Source organism: Micropterus salmoides, unplaced genomic scaffold (assembly GCF_014851395.1).
Source record: "Micropterus salmoides isolate LMB-PRFRI ecotype aquatic unplaced genomic scaffold, ASM1485139v1 Ms_hic_scaffold_7, whole genome shotgun sequence".
NCBI classification, from domain to species: Eukaryota; Metazoa; Chordata; class Actinopteri; order Centrarchiformes; family Centrarchidae; genus Micropterus; species Micropterus salmoides.
In genome coordinates, this window is record NW_024044459.1 from 12,845,748 (window position 1) to 12,866,534 (window position 20,787).

Below are 20,787 nucleotides of genomic sequence, written 5' to 3' on the forward strand. Positions count from 1 at the left end.
CCAGTTTGTATTACATTCATTAAAAATGCTTCCAGTCTTAAATGTCCGTTATGTAACATTTGATGAAAGAATGATTTTCAGTTTACGTAACTGAGAAATTAGATTTTCTGATGAATCTACTGAAAAATGTCTCTTTGATATCCTTGGGTAGAAAGTGACCCCAGAGCTGTAGTGCACAGTTTACTGACATCACATTACTTGATTGCTGGGTAATGAAGTCCTCAAAATCCACTTGGCCTGATTGTTGTGTACAACAAGTAGTCTAAAAACAATTCAGTTGGGGGCAAGAGTGGCATGCTTTGGCTCACAGCTCAGCTTTTAGTCAGTTCAGTAAGCTCCATCATCAATTAAATCAAGCTTGATATGGCCTAGATTATTCGGTCTAGAATTCATTTTTGATCTGGTTTTAATGAAGTATTCAGTAAAATGTTGTTTTGATGACAGTTGTTGCTGCCATGCCTCGCAGCAGCAACAACTGAGTGGTAATGAGGCACACATGTCACTCACAGCAGTCTATAATTTGTTCTCTTTGATGCAAACACACAAATAGTGACTTCTAGAAAATATAAAATAAACTGTGTGAGGGTATGAAGAGGGTATAAACACACAATTAAAGTTTTTATGACCTTTAAACCCATTTGCAGCTACCAGAAAACTTAAAAGTATAGCTACAGCTCTCTGCTCCCTTTCTAGAGTCTTTGTTGATTTTTAACCACCAACAGAAATTGTGAGGAAGGCCTAGACATAATCAAATTATTTTTGCACTTGTATCCTTCAGTAAAATCAAAGCAAATCAATACCATTATGATTGTTCAATATGTGGAAAATGTCTTCCCGAACAAATCTTTAGCTTAATGCAACTTATTCATTAACAGTAAGAGTGTGCTAGTGTATAAATACCATCTGCATGAGATGTCAACATATATAGTTACAACTAGAAGCCCCCCCTTTAATGTATTAAATGATTATGACAGCACATCTGAAAGATTTTTAATACAGAAATCTGACTTTCATTCACTAAATCTGCGTTCTGATGGATGACTCAAACTGTTCAAGAAAAAATAGACAGCCTGACTCACACATTTTATACCCAAATCAGAGAGAAAGAGTGTGTGTGAGAGAGAGAAAATATTTTCACTGTAATTGATATGAAATTATACACATAAAGCAATGAAAAAATATCAGTTGTAGCTCTGTTGGGCTGTGTTGTTTCACACCAATGATAAGGATCTTTATATCATACTGGCCTCAGTATGTATAGACAATTCCCATCATTAATAAGAGATTACTGTATTGCAAAAACATCTTTCCTTATGTTTTTGCTCTCCTGCACCTTGGAGGACGTGCAAAGCTGTAACAGATTTGTTGCCCTTTTACACTGGCAGGCTTCAGCTGTGCCTGGGTTAGTCGCTCAAACCATAAGTGGCAATGTCCAAAATAGGCTGGCTTATTCTGTTTGTGGATTGTACAAGGCGGTCATTAATCTTTTGCCTAAGTTAACTAATTTCAGTTTGCTAATTATCTAGGATTTTTGCTTGTTCATCTCCTGTGTGCTCAGGAGAATCGTTGTTTTGTCAAAACTGCATATTTAGCAGTCTGTAACAACTGCCAGCAAATATCTCCTGATGCCGAGGAACTTGTGTTTTGGCTTTGGTCCAGTCATTTTTGCCAGCTAACAAAGGCTGAAGTGATGCACAAGACGTCCATGCTTGATGGGCTGTAGCCAGCTCATTTAATGGAAATCTTAATGTGCGTGCTTATAATTATTATTATTTTTTTCGTTTTGCAAACAGAGTTACAGTAATTTACTCTGTGTGTGTGTGTGTGTGTGTGTGAATGTGTGCGTGTGTGCAGGCCATGTAGCTACCATATGCTATAGTGCTAATAACTGCTTATCTAAACTCCCTAGTGATTGATGCATTTCCCACCCACCTTGTAACCCTTGCAATACTCATCCTTGGCTCATGTACACACACACAGACACACACTCACTTTCTTTTCCCCTCCCTTCTGAATGCCAGTCATCCAGGCCAGTCCCTCCCACCATCCCACCCTCACTCCCTCAGAGACCTGCAAGAAGTGGGACTTTAATTAGCTGCGATAATTAGCCTCACACACACTCTCGTGCAGTCACACAGACCCCAAACTGTGCTTCATCACACCTTGCTGCACACACACCTATGTCAGAATCTTTCACACTTTTTCCTCAGTAATTTGGTTGGATTGAGACCATTATGAGTAGAGTGAATTACACCTAAAGCTGTATGAGGGATGTTTTCATCACTAGGGAGCTGGCAGACTCAAAAACAAAGTCCCACAAACACAGCACTGTTGATTTATTGAATTATTTTCGCTAACATGTTAGCAAACCCTTACCTGCACGCACATTCAGGATACACAGAAACATGAGCTTCCTTCCGAACACCTGATGAACGTAAGTCTAATATTCACACAGCACTGCTTTTGTCCACCAACCTTTGACCAAAATATCTCTCTAGTCTTTAGCTACTAGATGCTGCCATGGATAGTTTATGCTTGAGTTTCCATGGTGAACTATTTAACAAGATCATTTTGTTGTTTTTACGTCCTCACATTTAATTATTTTGTCACACAGCACTGAAAGCATGGCAGGAAACATAAATTGTTCCTGTCCTGATTCTGTTTTGCAAGGCAACACAAGCTTGGACATGCTTTATTTCAAGTCCAGTGTGTATTTGAATATTGAAAGCAAACACAGGCATATGAGAGGTACATGAGGTGCCCTCTCTTGACATACAGACTGGTTCTGTGTTTGGTTTTCCTCCCAGTGTCTTTTTACTTCCCTGCAGAGAACAGTGGGACACTGTAGCTCAAAGTGCTGAGCAAGTCGCATATTTTGGCAAGTGTGACAAGGGCTGCACTTTTTTTCCCTCTTTGCCCCACCAGGAGTTCATCAACAGACGAGTCCTTTGGAATGACATAATGGTTTTGGACAGGGAGATATTGGAGGCACACAAAAACAGGCAAACAAAGGAGTGTTCTCCTCTTTCTAAATGCCATACATAACGGGTCACTGACAGGTCAAGCAATGTGTCCATGTATGCTTACGGTAAAGTTTATTTTTTCTTTCACTTTATATCATAGAGTAAAAGTCAGCGAATACTGATAACTGTGTGACCCATGCACAATGAAACAGCTGAACCACACTAGCAAAGGTTTTGTTTGTCCTGTACACCCGTCTATGCGGTCCTGTAGTTTTACCATCATTAACAGTTTGAGTCATCCATCTCAGGGAGGTTCTGCAATTAAGGGGAACGAGGTCTGCATCATTTGTTGGTGATGATGAGAAGTGATATTTACTTAAGCAGCTTAAGCAGACGATTCAGCAAATCATCTGGTCAGTTTATGTGAAGGTTCTTTCTTTACTCCCTCGGTGCACAAGGCTCTTACTTTAAAGCTATTTTACTCTCTTGCTTGCTTTGGATCATTGTTCACAAGTGAGTGGTGTGATTAGTGATCACTCGTAACCACACCTAGCGTAATTTCACAGCACACTGACACATCCTGAAGTACACTACGTCACTGCAGCAAGGTGAGAAGTTAAATAAGTCTGAAAAAGGATTATATAGAGTTTCCTGACAGGTGCCACTGCCGCATGACAATTTACTTCTCAAGGTTTCTGTTACAAAACATATAAAACCTCATGGTAGAATAAGGTTTAAATAAGGAAATGAATGCAGTCAGTAGGAAGTCATGTTTTATTATAGAGTTTTGTGTATAGAAGTATGTGTGTGTGTTTATTAGCAAGCATGCACATATATCTCTCATTCTCTCTCTCTCAGTCCTCCCACTCACTAGACACTGTGTGGGTGTGGATCCTGCAGGCTGCCTGTCTCTTTGCGCCTGCTATTAGTCACATATTCTGCACATTACACTTTCTCACCAAGCCTACATACACACATAGTTAAATGTACACACACACGCGCACTCACACGATAGAGTGCGTTAGGTATGTTACGTATCTCCTGCAGTGCACACACAGTGATGTTTTCCTTTTAAGTGATGGAAAAATAGCCTGGCACCAGCCCACCAGTCTTCTATGATTCAGTTTCATCCTATTCATAAGTTCTATTTCTTGTATTGTTATCTCTCTTTGCTCTTTAAAAGCTCCCTATCTTCTCTTTCACAATCTTTCACCTTTTTTCTTTGGGTTTCCTCCTTTGTCAGTGTTGTTGTGATATTTGTCTGGCAGGTTGTTCTCCTGTGGCTGCTCTTGTCTCTCATCATGTTTTAAAAAAGCAAAACGAAACGTTTTTGTCTCCTCCATCCACATTAACGCATCACTCCCCTTCCAACTTCTGTCTGCATCAATCTCCCTCTCCTTCACCACTCTCTTGTCTTCCGCCTGTTATCTGTCATCTCCTCCTCATTTCTTCTGACATGTCATTTGGCCTCGCCTAATCCAACCTGCCATTTTCTCATCTTCAATTTGTCGTTTTCATCTTGCACTGGCGCTGCCCATCACTCTGTTCACCTGTCAGCCTCTTCCTTCTCTTTCATCCCCCCCTTGCATTTCTCCACCTTAATCCTTTTCTGTCTCTGATCCATCCATCTGCAACCCTATTTTCACTCCCCCTCCACTCCCACCATCCCTCCTCTCTCTGTTTTGTCTTCACAGTCACTGTATCCATCAGATTCTAGACAGTGTCCATCACATTCACCAACATGACATAGTGCACAGAGACCTGAAGGTTAGTATTTGTAGAGGAGCACCTGGACCCCCCCCACCCCTTCCCCACAACCTTTGCCTGCTTCCTTTCCTTCCTCCGTCCCTTTCCTCCCTCCTCCCTCCTCCGTCTCGTCTGTTCGTGTCGTTCCTGTCAGTTGTCTTATGTCCGCCTGTCCGATTTGTCTCTTGGTATGATCTTATGGTACCTCTTTTCTTTTTTAATGTATTGTATTTTATTTTAAAATTGGAAGGCTCTGGTTTGACTCACCCACCCTCCCCGCTCCTTCTGCCCTCCCACCCGTTCTCTTATCAATCATTTTACAAACGATTACATAACAAAAGCTCCTGTTGCACTGACTGACAACCAGATCGATCAATGAATTAGCCTTATACACACATCCACACGCAAACAATCAGCCGCAGAGAGCACACAACCGTTTGCAAGTGTGATAAATATCCAGTGTCTACAACCATAAATTTCTCCCACCAAGCTAATTAGAGAAAACCACAGTCATATTTATTGTGATCTTCATTGATTTTTGTCTTCCCTCCTCCTTCCTTTTCTCTGGCTTTGAGTCCTTTATTTTATTGTATTGATCCCTGTATTTTGAAGATAGCATCATTCATTACAGCCTCATTCAACATCAAGTACATCTATACAGAGGTGTTGAGCTGAAAGAAAAACACACCAAAAGAACAATGGTACATTTAAAACAGTATCTTTTGTTGGGTTTTATGATATTCCCCCGGAGCTGGTGGTTTGTGTATGGAGATGCTGCTATCTTTGGTCCTGAACAAAGTCAAACAGTGTCATTGTAAAACCTCAGGACACTTTCACAGGACGCTGTTGTTTTTTGACATCACTTGCTGGTTGACAAATTAACTACTGTTACTTTTAGATTAATGCTGAAACAGTACTGCCCCCCTTTCTTTTAAATATCCTTAAGCCAGAAATATGCAGTATTAGAAGTTAAAACACTTACGCAAATCTTCACCGTAACATATATATTTTTACATGTTATTTCATAAGATTCAATGTAGTTTATTGCCACATTGATGTAATCAGTGAGTAGTGATTAGTAAAAAGATATTTTCTGGAAAAAAACTAATTTTGATTATCTCTGTAGCCCTCATAAAGCCAGCAGGTCTTTATTAGTATATTATATGAATGGTAATTAATGCTCACACAGTATCTGCAACTACTGGAAATCAATGTACTATACTGTGATCATTGGTATTACGACATGTAATTTTACAGTGGCACACTGAAGACTTTGCACCTGTGTGCCACTCTGTTATGCATACAAAAAATCTAAAAGGAAGAAAAGATGCCCTTAATGTGTCAAAGTACAGTTTTATTGCTTGCTTAATCACCTGAATCACAATATAATATTGTCTTGCCTAATTAAAAAAACTAACAGTGTATTTGTGTGTTCATGGTGCATTTTTGGCACTGATCTTGCGGACCTAATTATTTAGTTCCTCTTTAAAGAATACTATCAAGTGCGGTAACTTGCAACTTGGCAACAGAACCATAAACAAACATGTCTTACAGCAGATTACATATGGACACAGTAGTAATCAAGCCTGCTTTTATTTCTTACAATTAAACACAATGTTTAGCTGTGTATGCTCCTGTAATATATGCTGCAAGGATGTAAATGATGTATGAACAATCCAGGAATAAGCGGCGGTGCCCAAAGCTGCAGCTGAGGCATATTTTAAATCAGAAATGCTAAAAATGATGACACTAACTTGTTTTACTTATTTGCTGTTTGACAGAGAAGACGGGTGTTCAATGTAGTTAAAACAAATGGGGAAAGGGAAGACTGCAAAATGGATCTTAAAAAACAGCAAATACTGGGTGTGAAATCCACGGCATGTCCACCCCTAACTGCACTGCTAACACTGCCACCTCTGGGATGATCTCCTTCCATCAAGTACAGACACAAACGCACACATGCAGAGGATTCTTACCCTGCGGGTACAGAGCTCAACAGCTGACAAAGTGAACAAGGATGGACATGGACACACACACACACACACACACACACTGAACTGCATGCATACGTACACATAGTCACACAATTATGCGTGAATGAGGGTGCAAGAGAACACACACACATTATGAAATCGAACGCACATTTTACAGACACATGCAGCCGCATGCTTTGTGTTGGCTTTTAGTAATCATTCAGCACACATACACAGCTCTTAGTATTTGGGCTGTAAATGTGACCTGCCTAGTATTTATTCATTGGGGGACCTTTAAAAGCAAGACGCAGGAGTCTAATTTATAGCCCTGAACTTTACAGCCATGCCAGTCCATTTTTCTCTCTCTGTTTATCACTTTCTGTCTCTCCCTCTCTCTTGTTTCTGTCATGTTATAATATTTTGCAGACTGCCCACACTCTGCTGCTTTATTGCAACATATTACTGTAAGTCAGCCTTCGAGGTCCTGTACGTTTGTTGGATTAAAACCGGCCCCTATTTAAAGATCAGTTTCTGGTGGTTTTGTCATTTCAAGGTACAGGGAAGTATAATAGTTGCATTTTTCCAAATCTGTATATAAGTACAGTATGGATGAGATGTACTGTGCCAAGCATCTGGCAGGACGTAAAACATCAGATAAAAATTACCATAGTTTATTTAGACTTTTCTCATTAAAGTCCACATGCCAGGAAAGAAGGGACCTTTTATTAGATGCAAGTGAAATCGAGAAGGCCGTGTAAATAATGCACACAAGAAATAATCGATTATACACCACAACCTTAAATACACAGGAGTCTGCAAGCTGCTGTTTTCTCATCTGGCAATGACACTAATGACCTGTCAGTTACACAATGACGATGCTCTGCATAGAGCAACAGTCCAGCACTCTTCCATATTTAGACCTTTTTCGTTCGTTGAGAGAGTATTTGAACCAGGAAATAAATATTGTAAAAAGAAAAAACACAGCATCTTAGTATTTCATAGTAAATTATTCTAGTGACAAATTCACAATTCAGCACTTCCTCTATTTTTATTTTATGAAACACTGCAAACAGCCAAGGTGGTATTTTTTTGAATGGCGCTATTTAATTACTGTGCATCATTTTCAAAGTAATCATTTTTGTGAAGGTAATCAATATATAAGTTTGAGGAGCTATGTTGCACCTCCACTGCCTGTGTTATTCTTGAAGTGAGTTTTAAAAGAAAACTCATTATTGTATCTTACTTTCAATGTTGATATTAACTGTTTTCCTGAAATTACTTGGCAACTGTTTTATTGTGCCTACTTTCCCACAACAAGGCTTGCCTAATTCTATTTCAGTCAGTGATTTGTCGTTTACACAATATTTAATTTCAACTGTATTTTGAAGAATGCTCATAGAAAATATGCTTATGAAATAGGTTTACATAATGAACATTATTTCCAGCAGTGTAGGTGGAAAGAGCAGGAGTGCATCTTTTTCCATTAAAGTGTGAAGTTTCTGGCACGGGCGAGACAAAGAAATACAATCCAGGGCATCAAGTTTGAGTAATTAATCCATGGGTTTAAAAGCTCATTAGACACCAAAACACCTCACAGCAGTTTATAGTACTGTGAGGAAGGATTTTCCTGCTTTGGAAAGTTATCAAGGTACTAGCCATTTTATCTTTCATTGCAACGCCAGGTAAACAGTAGAAAGAAAACATTTATGTTGCTTGCATGTATTTCATTGGCAAACACAGAGCCTTAATGGATGTCGTTTTCATTGTGGCAAAGGTTGACAAGGTTCAACTTTTTTGCCATAGCCCTGGACGTTGGCACTTGGCCTCATTAAAATGAATGACAGGGCTGCATTTTGCCAAGAAATCTACCTCTTCTCTTGTCAGCTCAGACCCTTTCTCTCTCATTCCTGAGGGACTGTCCAAACCGTGACACAATAAAATTAAACTTAGTCATTTGTAGATATTACATTTCTTGACATCATCTTTTCTTGACATCATGTCATATGGTATGCATTTGGGAATATTTAGGGGAAAAAAATGTAAACGCTACTGCAAATTGGGCAAAGAAATAATAACTTCAAAACCAAGTTACAAAGTGCTGCAAGTTGCAAGTTTCATAACCTACAACTGTTTGTTAACCATTGTCTGCTGGATTTTTTTCAAAATTAAATCCACTCAAAGAAGAAAATCCTGTAAAACTGTGGTCACATGCACGCACAAACCAAAACCTCTGAACTTAAATGAATTTCGACTTTGTCAGTGCACAGGAAGCACAGATGCACGATCAAGCTTTTGTCCTCACACAAAGCCACATCGCCAATAACGTGTGTGTGTGTTAGTGTGTGGGTGTGTGTGCGCGCGTGTTCATGCAGCATCGCAGTTCAGTCCACTTCAGTCAACACCTCCCACAATTGGACCCAGGCAATGTACATGGCTCAACGCACACATGTACTTGTTGTCTTTCTCATCACACACACATATAGATAGAGCTATCTATCCAGCTATGCCTTTCTTCCCTTGCTCAGATGTATCATCTAGTCTCTGCATAGACTCAAACCTCAATCACCTCTCAGAGTCCCTTGCACAGTTTTGGAGTTTTGTGTTTTTATTTTTAGTCTCCGGTAGCTATCTGACATCAAAATGATAGCTCTTGTCAGCAGAGGCCAGCAAGGCTGGCAGTAGACATGGCATTGATCCCAGACACGTCTTTTAAATGTTATTAATTGCACAATGACTCACTTCTTCCCTTACCTCCTTCATCAACGCCTTCTGTGCCCCCCATGGCCAGCCACATTCTCACACCCCCTTTGAAGGCCTGCTGGCTAATACATGGAGGGAGGTGGGGTATCTCAAATCCACCTGCAGCCAATTGAATAGTAAAGTGTGCTTGTTAAATGAGTATGTCTATAGATATACTCCTCTCCAAAGAATATAGTAACTAAGACAAAAATCTGAGTATATCCATTGGTTAGTTACAGAATAGATTGACTCAAAGGAATCTTCTATTGCAGAGCATCACAGCAATGCACTTCCAGGGCAGCCGAGTCGAACCCATAGCTACAGCCAACCCCCAAAAACCTCACTAATGACGGTCATTGATGACATCTGCTGTACTAAAGGGTGTTCGTTCGACTTTAGTCCCACTGTGGCCATTTTAAACTTCAACACGGAAGAGGGAGCAAGAATAAATGGTTACAATGGTTAGCTAACGTATGTAGCTACTAACCTGATTGGCTTCACTGGCATAATCTTGGGTATGTGCTTATCTTTGGGTCAGACAAAGCCAATAAAAAGGTGAGGGTGTGGCAACAGAAGAGCCCTTATAACCCCTGTCGTACCGCATAATCCCCTCCCACTCCTCCATCATACCTCCCCCCCACACCCCTGGCCTGTGCACGGGATTGTAGCGCTGCTCAAACTAACATGCGCCCCCCTCCCTTGGTGTTTGCATGCAGTCATTGCATCCAGCAGATCCTGGAGGCGGTGCTTCACTGCCATCAAATGGGCGTGGTGCACCGGGACCTGAAGGTGAGTGATGGGGATCACCTTGCTGACCTTTGAGTGTGTGCGTATATATTTATGGGGGTTTGTGAGTGTGCTATTTGTGTAGTCTGTGTATGTCTGATAATTAAATGGGAAACTGTAACGTTTGTGGACATAAAGCCTCAGAACCTTGAGATGGGTTTGAATCATCTCATTCCCTCTGAATTCTGATATAAAATGCAATTGCTCTCTTTGTAACCCTTTATAATACATTTTAAGCCTACATAATAGTTGGTTGTACTGTTAGAAATCTATTTTGGGTCAGAACAACTTTCCCTACTAGAACAGTCCCTACAGCCTATCACCATGAGACTGTCAGGTACCGCCTCCGACCTTTCTCTGGCTCTAGCCTCCAGCTCTCTGCCGTCACCTTCTTTTCCTGTTGTGTAAATACCACTTCCCCCAGTCTGTGGAGACTTCAAGCATGCAGCGCTGGCCATACAGGCTGACCAATGCTGCCGCTCTGTAACCTTTTCGGAACAGGATCTTGTCATTGCACAGCTGGCCATCCAAGATGGCCCAGGAGGATACTTAATCTGACCTCTGGTTAATTTACTAGTCAGAAAAGTGTTAACTATTGATTATGAGACACCCTGTGTGGGTTCGATGCCTTCATAGATCAGTTAATGACCCTCAGCGCTTCAAATGTAACAGCTCATTTCTGTAAACTGCCATTAGTTGACTTGTGATGTTGTGACATTTGTTTATATCGGCTGACTGGCTGGTGGCGCAGTCTTTTTTAGGGTTGGAAACTGAGAGCCAATTGCTAATTTTGAACTGGTTACACATTTCTTAGAACTGTGGGACTACTTATTAGATGTTTTTTGTGGACTTCTATACATATGTTATATCATTTGGTATGCTTTGCTCTGAAGGATTTTTCCTGAGCTTGATATGCAATTTCATTAAGACTGTAACAGCAAGCAGTAGCCTTGTTTTGCTTAGGTTTATTAAGTCTTTAATTTGGCTTAATGCTGAGCTTGTGGAAATGCTTGCCCCAAACAAAGCAGCACCTCAAATATGATGAGCTGTGCGTGAATAAGCGTCTAAACAGATAGAAATCAAACTGTTTCCAGTCCTCTTGCTGTCGTGTACCTGGTCGTGCATTTTGTACGTGCATGCTTGTATGTCGCATCTTGTTGTGCATGGTGCACTTTGTCAAGTAGACCTCTGCTATGCAAATGTCAGTCCTAGCATTCCAGCAAAGGCGTGTTGTGTTATCAGAACTGTTGTGGCTATTTCTTTATTTAGCAGACACGCCTATCTGGTTTCACACCCAAGCGTCGGAGAGCATTTCATGCAATAGGTCATAGTGTGATGACTGAGGATAGCCTAGGTGACAAGATCCCTCAAATTAGGAATTGCGTTATGATAAATGAGATGACACCACAGCAGACATATTTATTTGTTATATATGTGCAATAGTATAAAAAAATGTTCAACTCTTACCCAGCACTGATTATAGTTTAGACGGTAAAATGAGTTAGGGCCAGTTTCTCTTCACACACTACAGCAGCGTGCTTAAATTGGAGTGCCTTCTTAATGGAGATCTACATATCTGCCAGTTTCTCTGAAGGAACAGGTCAGGAATGCCGCAGCGGCTCCAGATCCTCTACAGAGAAATAAAAGGGAAGAAAGAAACACCCACTCATGAACTGCTCTCGATCTTCCATATACCCGCTTGCTCGCTCGCTCGCTCTCCATTTCAACCAAACAAGTTGCTAGTCACCAGTGTGCTCAGCTTTGTGTGCATGTTCAAATTGTATGTGTGATGTGTGTGCTAAGGAGAGGGAAGTACCTTTCCGATGGAAGCTCATGCTTCATCAGAATTTCCACCCACATCCGTTTTCGTGGATTATCTTACTGCTGCAGTGTTGGCAAGTTCTAACTCCCTCATTTACAAAAGAGTAAAGCCTAACCAAGTGATAGAGTGGTGAGAATGTGATGACATGAGGGACACACACCGCCTTAGGATTACTGGTTTGCTCACTCACGGTCTCTCTTTCTTGCTCATTTCCTTCTCTATTACTTATGGGCTCAAAGGCTGTAAAAGCACACTTTTAAGTATCTGCACTTTAAATACAGAGTGTTCCTGTGCCTCTAAACAAATTAGATGAGAGGAGAGAGCAAAGCGAGGAAGGCAGAGGGTGCAAAGACACGCTGCTGCAATGCAGTGACAGAAATGCAACCTAAATATAATGTCCTCATTCTCTCAATGCTCTAAATTTGCGCTAGTGTTGCTGTTTAGAGTGGTGCATTTCAGGAAACAGCTACACAAGCTAATTGGAAAAGAAGGAAGACTTGTATAAGTGACATATAAAGACTGACATTTAGTCCCTGAAAGACAGGATAAAACCTCTTACGTTCAATTAATAGAGGCTCTCAGTAATATGCACGTCAGTATAAGTGCAAGGCTATGAAAAATCAACATTTGTTTGACGTGCAGTTTTTACATAGATATATCCAGTTTAGCCAAAATCATGTGGTAGCATTTTAACTGAAACTGAATAGTTCAGTGTAGCAGTAGGAGTAGAGCCTAGCTGACCATCCAAAGTCTAAGTAGTCATAACTACCTCATTGTTAGTGATTTTTCTGACAAAATGGATATTAATAGTTCCTACCAGAGTGCTTTATTTGTCATTCAAGACAGACAAGACATTTGCTTTTACAGAGGCAATGATTAAGTGAGATGATTGAGAGAGATGTAGAGAGACAAAGTGAGGAGGAGCAGGAGCCAGTGGGGATTGTATCCCATTATTAGAACCCTCTTCTGACAGAGAATAATGAGGCTGGCTGCAATATCTGGGCCACAGATGGAGCCTATAGACCACAGCACACCACATGAGGGACAAAAAAGCACTGCAGACTGGGTTGCGTGGATCCATAAAGCTATACAATAAAAGTTTAGGCAAAACATTCTGCTGAAATGTGGACTGACTTTTATTTTATAACATTATGTGTACACGCAAGTTATTTAAATGACATCTAGGGTTGTGTGTGCGCGTGTGTGTGTGTGTGTGCTGAATACAGTGTTGAAGAATGTATTGTATGAACCCCATTACAATTTTTTTGCATGCAAAGCTATCTACCTCCAACTCCCATGCTGGGACAGAGTAAATGTTTTGTACCCCTATCCTTCAAATGTTTGGTAATCTCATTTCTCTCCTCTTCCCGACTTTAGCCAGAGAACCTGCTCCTGGCAAGCAAATGTAAGAATGCCGCAGTGAAGCTGGCTGACTTTGGCCTAGCCATTGAGGTGCAGGGGGATCAGCAGGCCTGGTTTGGTAGGTACAGCTGATACAGGAGTTAATCACATCTGTTTTTATGTGTCTGTGTGTGTGTGTATGTATGTATGTATGTATGTAAGTATGTATGTATATATATATATATATATATATATATATATATATATATATATATATATATATATATATATATATATATATATATATATATATATATATATATATATATGGACTCATTATATCTACATATATGGACTCATTATATCTACAGTGTTAGAATAAAGTTCAATTACTCTCAGTGGTAAGCAAAGCTCCATCGAACCCAAACAATTTCCAGTGGCCTTAAAGAATGATTATTTAAGAAAAATGTTTGGTAAAGGAATTAAGACCTAATGATAAAACGAGTAATGCAAAGAGTTGACAAAGGTAGTGACTTACGCTACTAGAAAAAGTAAAATCTCCAATCTTTTAATCTGTCTTTGTCTGCACCCTCTTGTGGTCATGGATGATGGAGTGGTAAAGATGTATGCCCCAGAACACTTGCCCTCTTCTTTGTCATCGACACTTTGTAGTATCTTTGTATTGTTTTGCATTTGATAAATGTTGATCTGGTGCCAAGAATGGTCACGCTTTTATCCACTCCCCCTAGTGACATCATCACTGGTGGAGTCTGTGGCTCTCCTCAAGCGAGAGGTTTGCCAGCATTCACAATCAACTGACCTTAAAGCCTCTGATCTGTCTTTAAGATCTCAGTCGACCCTGTGGATGAATAGGTCTTAGCTTACAGAAGATTATCTTGCTTTTTACACAAGCTGATACGAGGAGAGCAGATCCACAATCTGTTGACTTGAGCATGTCAATCAATCGCATGTGAGTCTGTGTTTTGTTACTGAAGGATTTGCTGGCACACCGGGATACCTGTCCCCTGAGGTACTGAGGAAGGAGGCATATGGCAAACCTGTGGACATCTGGGCCTGCGGTGAGTTGCAAAGAGACATGCATTTATTCACACGCTTAACACACACAAAGCATTTCCTAGAAAATTATACACAAACAAAAACAAATTTTCTGTCTGTTTGTTTGTTTGTGTGTGTGTGTACATATGTGGTTTTGTGTGTGTCTCAGGGGTGATCCTCTACATCCTGCTGGTGGGTTACCCTCCTTTCTGGGATGAGGACCAGCACAAGCTGTACCAGCAGATCAAGGCTGGGGCTTACGATGTGAGTCCTCTCCTCTCCTGCTCTCTCATGTATCCCCTCCTCCCACTGCCCTCATTCCTTTTTGGCAGCGGTTACATAACTCAGTCACCTCATTCATATTTCAGGGGGTGCAAGAGAGGGATCCTCACCTTAGATCACATTTAAGACCATGCCAAATAGAGAGAGAGAGAGAGAGAGAGAGGCTGACTGACTCTCTGGCAGGGATTCTGGGCCCACAGGACACAGACCTCGACATTTAAACTCAACATGACCTGATGGGTTTAGAATTTTTTAACAAATTGCTTGGGGCCGTGCTTGGACCGGGTGTCTGATAGTGCTGAAAAACAATTGGACAGGGGGCCACGGTGGCTGGCGAAAGTGTGGGTTCATATCTGGCCTGAGATATATAAACAAATAATAAACACAAATAAATTGGCTTACATTTCACACATAATGTTAAATCAATATGTAAGAAGACTTTGAACTCATCAGGTATAAGCAGTACAGCAATCTTTTTCTTTTTATGGGGTGGACAAATGTCACATTAAAAATGTACCATATCTCACACAGTACTGTGCGTATGTGTAGAAAAATGCTATAAAGTAAGAATGTTTTCAAAAATGACATTTATGAATGATCAAAATGCAAAGTGAGTGAACAGAATAAAAATGTAAATCAAATCAATATTTGGTGTCACCGCCTTCAAAACAGCATTAGTTATTCTAGGTACACTTTCACAAAGTCAGGGATTTAGTTGGCATATCGTCAGGTGTATGATTAAAGAATATAACCAAACAAGTGCTCGTGATCATAAATTCAATTTGTAGGTTGAAACACAATCATTAACTGAAACGGAAACAGCTGTGTAGGAGGAATACAACTGGGTGAAGAATAGCCAAACTCGGCTAACAAGGTGAGGCTGCTGAAGACAGTTTACACAGTTTAACACAGCAACAAGACAAAAGGTAGTTATACTGCATCAGCAGAGTTTCTCCCAGGCTGGAATTTCAAGGCAGACTGGGGTTTTCAGATGTGCTGTCCAAGCTGTTTTTAAGTAAGCACAAAGAAATGGCCACAGTGGTCGGCCAAATAAACTTACTGCAGCAGATGAAAGACACCTCATACTTCCCTTTGCAATCAGAAGATATCCAGCAGTGCCATTAGCTCGGAGATGCATAAAAAAGTGGGACCCTGGTACACCCATCTATTGTCTGGAGAAGTCTTGAGAGAAGTGGCCTTCATGGAAGACTTGACTTGTGGTCAAAAAACCATACCTCTGACCTCTGTGTGCCAAGCGACTCAACTATGCACGGAAACAAAGGAACAGGGGTGCATAAAAATGGCAGCCGGTGATCTGGACTGGTGACTCAAAATTTTTAATATCTAGTTGTAGCAGAAAGCAGGTTGTTCGCCCAAAGCTGGAGAGCGGTACAAGAATGAGTGTCTGCAGGCAACGGTGAAGCATGGTGGAGGTTCCTTGCAAGTTTGGGGCTGAATTTCTGCTAACAGAGTTGGGGATTTGGTCAGAATGAATGGTCTCCTCAATGCTGAGGATTACAGGCAGATACTTATTCATCAATCAGTATCTGAATGGCGCCAAATTTATTCTGCAGCATGACAAGGACCCCAAACACACAGCGATGCCTGGGCCAACCTACCTGTTGAGTTCCTTCAAAAAATGTGTGCAAGTGTACCTAGAAGAACTGATCCTGTTTGAAGGCAAAGTGTGTTCACACCAAATACTGATTTTGATTTTCTTCTGTCCACTCACTTTGTATTTTGTTAATTGATAAATATAATCTATCTTTACTAATCTTACTTATTTCTTCCGCACCTGCTTAAAACCTTTGCACAGTACTGTATGTACACATACATCTCTAGATTTATGGACTTGTAATGGTTTTTGAAGATTTCCATTTATTCATTTAGCTGATGCTTTTATCCAAAGTGACTTACAATTGCCATTTATGTCAGAGGTCGCACGCCTCTGGAGCAACTAGGGGTTAAGTGTCTTGCTCAGGGACACAATGGTGGATGGATCTCTCACACCAAAGGCATGTGTCTTATCCATTGCGCCATCACCACCCCATGTGTGTCAATAAGGGACATTTAGACATGTTTAATAAATGATTAAAATCAAACTGATTTGAACTTGCAAACAGGTGATCATTTTTGGCGGATATTCGGCATCTAAAAAAAGTGCTGACTCTTCCCTACGTATCGAATTCTGTCTTTTAGTTTAGTGTAAATTGTGATGAACAAAATTGTGAATATCTCAAATATCTCAATATCACAATAATTGCTGATTAATTGTATCAATTAATCAACTTATCTTTCTTCTCTACACTGAACGTTAAGACATGGTTCTGTTTGTCCCTTAAGTTCCCTTCCCCAGAGTGGGACACAGTCACCCCAGAGGCCAAAAACCTGATCAACCAGATGCTGACCATCAACCCAGCCAAGAGGATCACTGCTCAGGAGGCCCTCAAGCACCCATGGGTCTGCGTAAGTGTCCCCTGCTGGAGATTGATGAGCAGACAGCAGTTGTTTTTCATACACATTGTTACTCTACTGCAGTGGTTGGATGACAGCAAACACAAAAACCTTGGTAACCAATTTCTTCTAGTCTTTTTTTTCCTCCTCTTCCTAAACGTCACTCTAATTGTCCTCCTCATCCTCTTCCTCTCCTCATCCTGCTCCTTTCTTGTTTTCTTCCTTCTCCCAGCAACGGTCCACAGTGGCATCTATGATGCACAGACAGGAGACGGTGGAGTGCCTGAAGAAATTCAATGCCAGAAGGAAACTGAAGGTCTGTTTGCATGCTCACCCTCTCACACATTTTCTTTAATGGTGTGGGAATATGTATTAGAGCCTTCTCTCCTGACTCTGAAACTGAGGTGAAAAGGCAATGAGAATTGTGATCCAGAGATTTCGTACATGCATAGTATCTCTTCTACTCTGATTTATAGCTTACAATTTGTGTGGACACAACGGCTTAGCCATTGGAGCATGTCAGTGTTACCCTGCTGCTTTTGGCCAGACTTGGCATGGCTCAGATTCCAGCACATGGGAACCTGGAAGCAGAAACGCAGGTGGCTGCAGGCAAATGTTGCACCATTCAACCAACATGCCATCAGCATGAACCAGTTGTCGCTGGCTTTTCACATTTAGAAAAAATGAACACTGGCAAGGCTAGACATTCAATGACATAGTAAATGACAAAAAATGCAAATTCAATATATTTGAGAAAGAAGTTGCCTGTCATTACCAATGTTGTTAAATGCACAAAACATTACATTATGAAGACAATCAGCTAGACGCCTTGTCAGATATTAAGTATATTAAGCAGCCTTTAAATACCATGGTCTATTTGCAGTTCAGTACCATTATAGCTATAAAAAATTTCAGCTCCATTTATAAATGATGTCTCCAGAGAGAAAAAGTGTAGCTGATTCTCGCTCTCTCGCTCTCTCGCTCTCTGGGTTTTTTCTTTTATAAATTTTGATGTGTAGTTTGTAGGATGTTTTATTTGTGGTTGCATCTTAAAGTTTCACCTGCAGTGAATCAGGATTTTCCCAAGAAGATTTAAGAGCTTGGATATTGGTTGAGTCACTTGCTGACAGAGTGGTTTAAATGTTAGTTAGAAGTGAACATCTCTGGGGTTTTTTTGTTTTTTTTCCTCTCAGGGAGCCATTCTTACCACCATGCTGGTTTCTCGAAATTTCTCTGGTAAGTGTTGCCTAGACATAATTCTTGTGTCCTTCATTACTATAAATCTGCCATTTATAGCAGTGAACCAACAACTAACATCAGTTAGTATGCAGTTCATGTAAACATGCTAAATAGGGTAGGGATTTTATTGTCTGCATGCAGTGGTATTGCTATATGCAAATATTTAAGTACTGAGGGAGACTGAAATTTGTGTTGAATATAAGTCTGTAACAATCAGTTTGGTTTTGAGGAACATGCCACCATGGAGGACTCTGTGACTGTTACAAGTGATACTTCACCCAAAACATGACTTTACACCTACGCTGTAAATGTCACAAAGCCTGTATTTGCCTTTGTTCTTTGTAAAGAAGCAAACTACAAACCTTTTTCAGCCGCTTTTAAAGCCTGCCGGGGGTGAGTATTTGACCCTCTGAAGTTACGGTTTGTGAGGAGTATTACTTTAATGCAGAATTTGAACACCATAGCGATGCATTTCTGCTCCCCCCCCCCCCCCCCGGAAAGAAAGAAGCAATTACATCAGACTTTTGCTTTTGCTAGTCTTTTCTGCTAAAGTGATGGCATGTGCCTTGTAAAAACTGGTAAAGGTTAACATTCAGTGACAGACCAATTTGTCTCCCTTGACCAAAGAGATAAACAGTATATTTATGTAAAGTTTATAGAGCATGCTGTAGAAAGCAAAATCACATTTTCATTTCATCTCAGTGCAACTTCCGTGTTTCCCTTTTTGTTATTCAATCGACAGTAATTATACCACACTTTCCATTGTTACCGATGTCCTCACTATGTATGGTAGGCTGCGTCATTGGCACTGCGCTGAACTGCCACTGAAAAAATATGGGAAACACTGAATTTGATCAGCAAGCTGTGGATGTGTTTGTGACTGTCTACTTGTTTTTGTGCATATCTCTGTAATAGACACTCTCTTGAAGGTTTAACGTTGACTTTATAATCAAAGCTAGACAAAAATGATTACAGATGTAAAACTTTGTACATCTGTACCTCCCACCTCTTGAGGCTGCCTCGGAGACACTTTCACAAATTACTTTCTTCGGTCAGGAATTGTATCTCCTTTTTTCCTAATTTATTATATAGACAGCAAGATCCAAAAATCTGTTTGCCCTAATGAGGCATTTTCAGCACTGTTGTGGTCAGTGAAATGAGAGCTCACTCTCAAATAATGATTTTTCCATTTAGCATGCAACGACAAGTCAGAATTATTATGGAAGTACATTTTATTGCTGCCAGGCTTGGATGAAGCTCATTTGTATGCTTCAAATGAGTGACTGATATTCAACTTTAAAGCGATATGTTTTCGCGGTGTAATCATGGAAATGGAAGAATTCAAAACAGTTTCTTAATAATTGTTGAAAATCAGCTCTTTTTTTATGAAATCACCTACTGTATGTGTGTGTTTTCCATATGTGTGTGTGTGTGTGTGTGTGTGTGTGTGTGTGTGTGCGCGCGCGCGAAAGCATGCTGCTTCAGTAAACATGACTCACAGCAGCTACTCTGACAGTGCAAGCTTTGCGATGGGAAATGGTCTGAACATCCACTAAACAACCACTGAACTCTTTAACTCTCCCACACACATACTGACCCCGGCGTGTGGCCTGGCTGTGTCACTGCTCTTAAACACCTTTATCTCGCTCTCTGTCCTCTTGTTAGGAAGTGGTACTCCTTTTATAAGTTTGAGGTCATTCGGTGAATGAGTCAGAGAGGATGAGAAATGGCTAAAAAATAGACAAAAAAATGATAGACCTTCAGTGAAAGTGATGCCGTGGCACGTTACATCAACACATAAGCCATCATCAGTGCTTTACACAACAGGTTACAATATTCTCATCATATATCATGAATCATGCATTATATAGATTAGTGAGTCAGTGTAGCTAACGCAGAGGCGGTTCTCTCTCCCTCCATCTGTTGATGTAATGTCTTGTAGTATTACTAGTGTATAAGGATGAAGTTCAGGTTCAAATAACAGTTTTGAATTATATATCCCCACAGTTTATATCCTCAGTGAAGCCACCATTATTTCACTTTGGTCACAATGTACTGAACTGCCTGGAAGTTAAGATAGGAGTACGCCACCTATTGTAAATTTAAAATTTTACTGACAGTTATTAAGGTCAGTGAGCCCTGCAAGTCTAACATTTACTAACAGTGACTAAATTCTGTATCATCATCCCAATCATCATCGTAACAACTAATGCTATTTCTAGGGATACATAAAGACAAAATGCAAGCATCAAAGATTCTCAGATGAAAGTTGAGTTTGTGTCTCTCACTGACATTTCTTCTGTCAGAGCAACGGATGCATATGTGGCAGAATCTGTGTCACAGCCAAATAATGTCAGTGGTCTGTGTATATGAATTAATCCCTCTT

The 20,787-nt window shown here is 40.4% G+C and overlaps 1 protein-coding gene across 41 annotated transcripts in view; it reads left to right on the plus strand.

Moving 5' to 3' along the window:
* Nucleotides 1-20,787, plus strand: part of camk2b1 (calcium/calmodulin-dependent protein kinase (CaM kinase) II beta 1) — a 71,547-nt gene that overhangs the window by 20,761 nt on the left and 29,999 nt on the right. For 32 of the 41 annotated variants that reach the window (XM_038702667.1, XM_038702629.1, XM_038702634.1 and 29 more), the window contains exons 6-12: nt 10,138-10,210; nt 13,407-13,509; nt 14,366-14,449; nt 14,596-14,690; nt 17,052-17,174; nt 17,395-17,478; nt 18,356-18,398. In XM_038702667.1, coding sequence (XP_038558595.1) covers nt 10,138-10,210; nt 13,407-13,509; nt 14,366-14,449; nt 14,596-14,690; nt 17,052-17,174; nt 17,395-17,478; nt 18,356-18,398 — 605 coding nt within the window. Of the gene's footprint in view, nt 1-4,657; nt 4,731-10,137; nt 10,211-13,406; nt 13,510-14,365; nt 14,450-14,595; nt 14,691-17,051; nt 17,175-17,394; nt 17,479-18,355; nt 18,399-20,787 lie in introns of all 41 variants that reach the window. The other 9 variants (XM_038702630.1, XM_038702639.1, XM_038702643.1 and 6 more) reach the window with 2 other exon arrangements.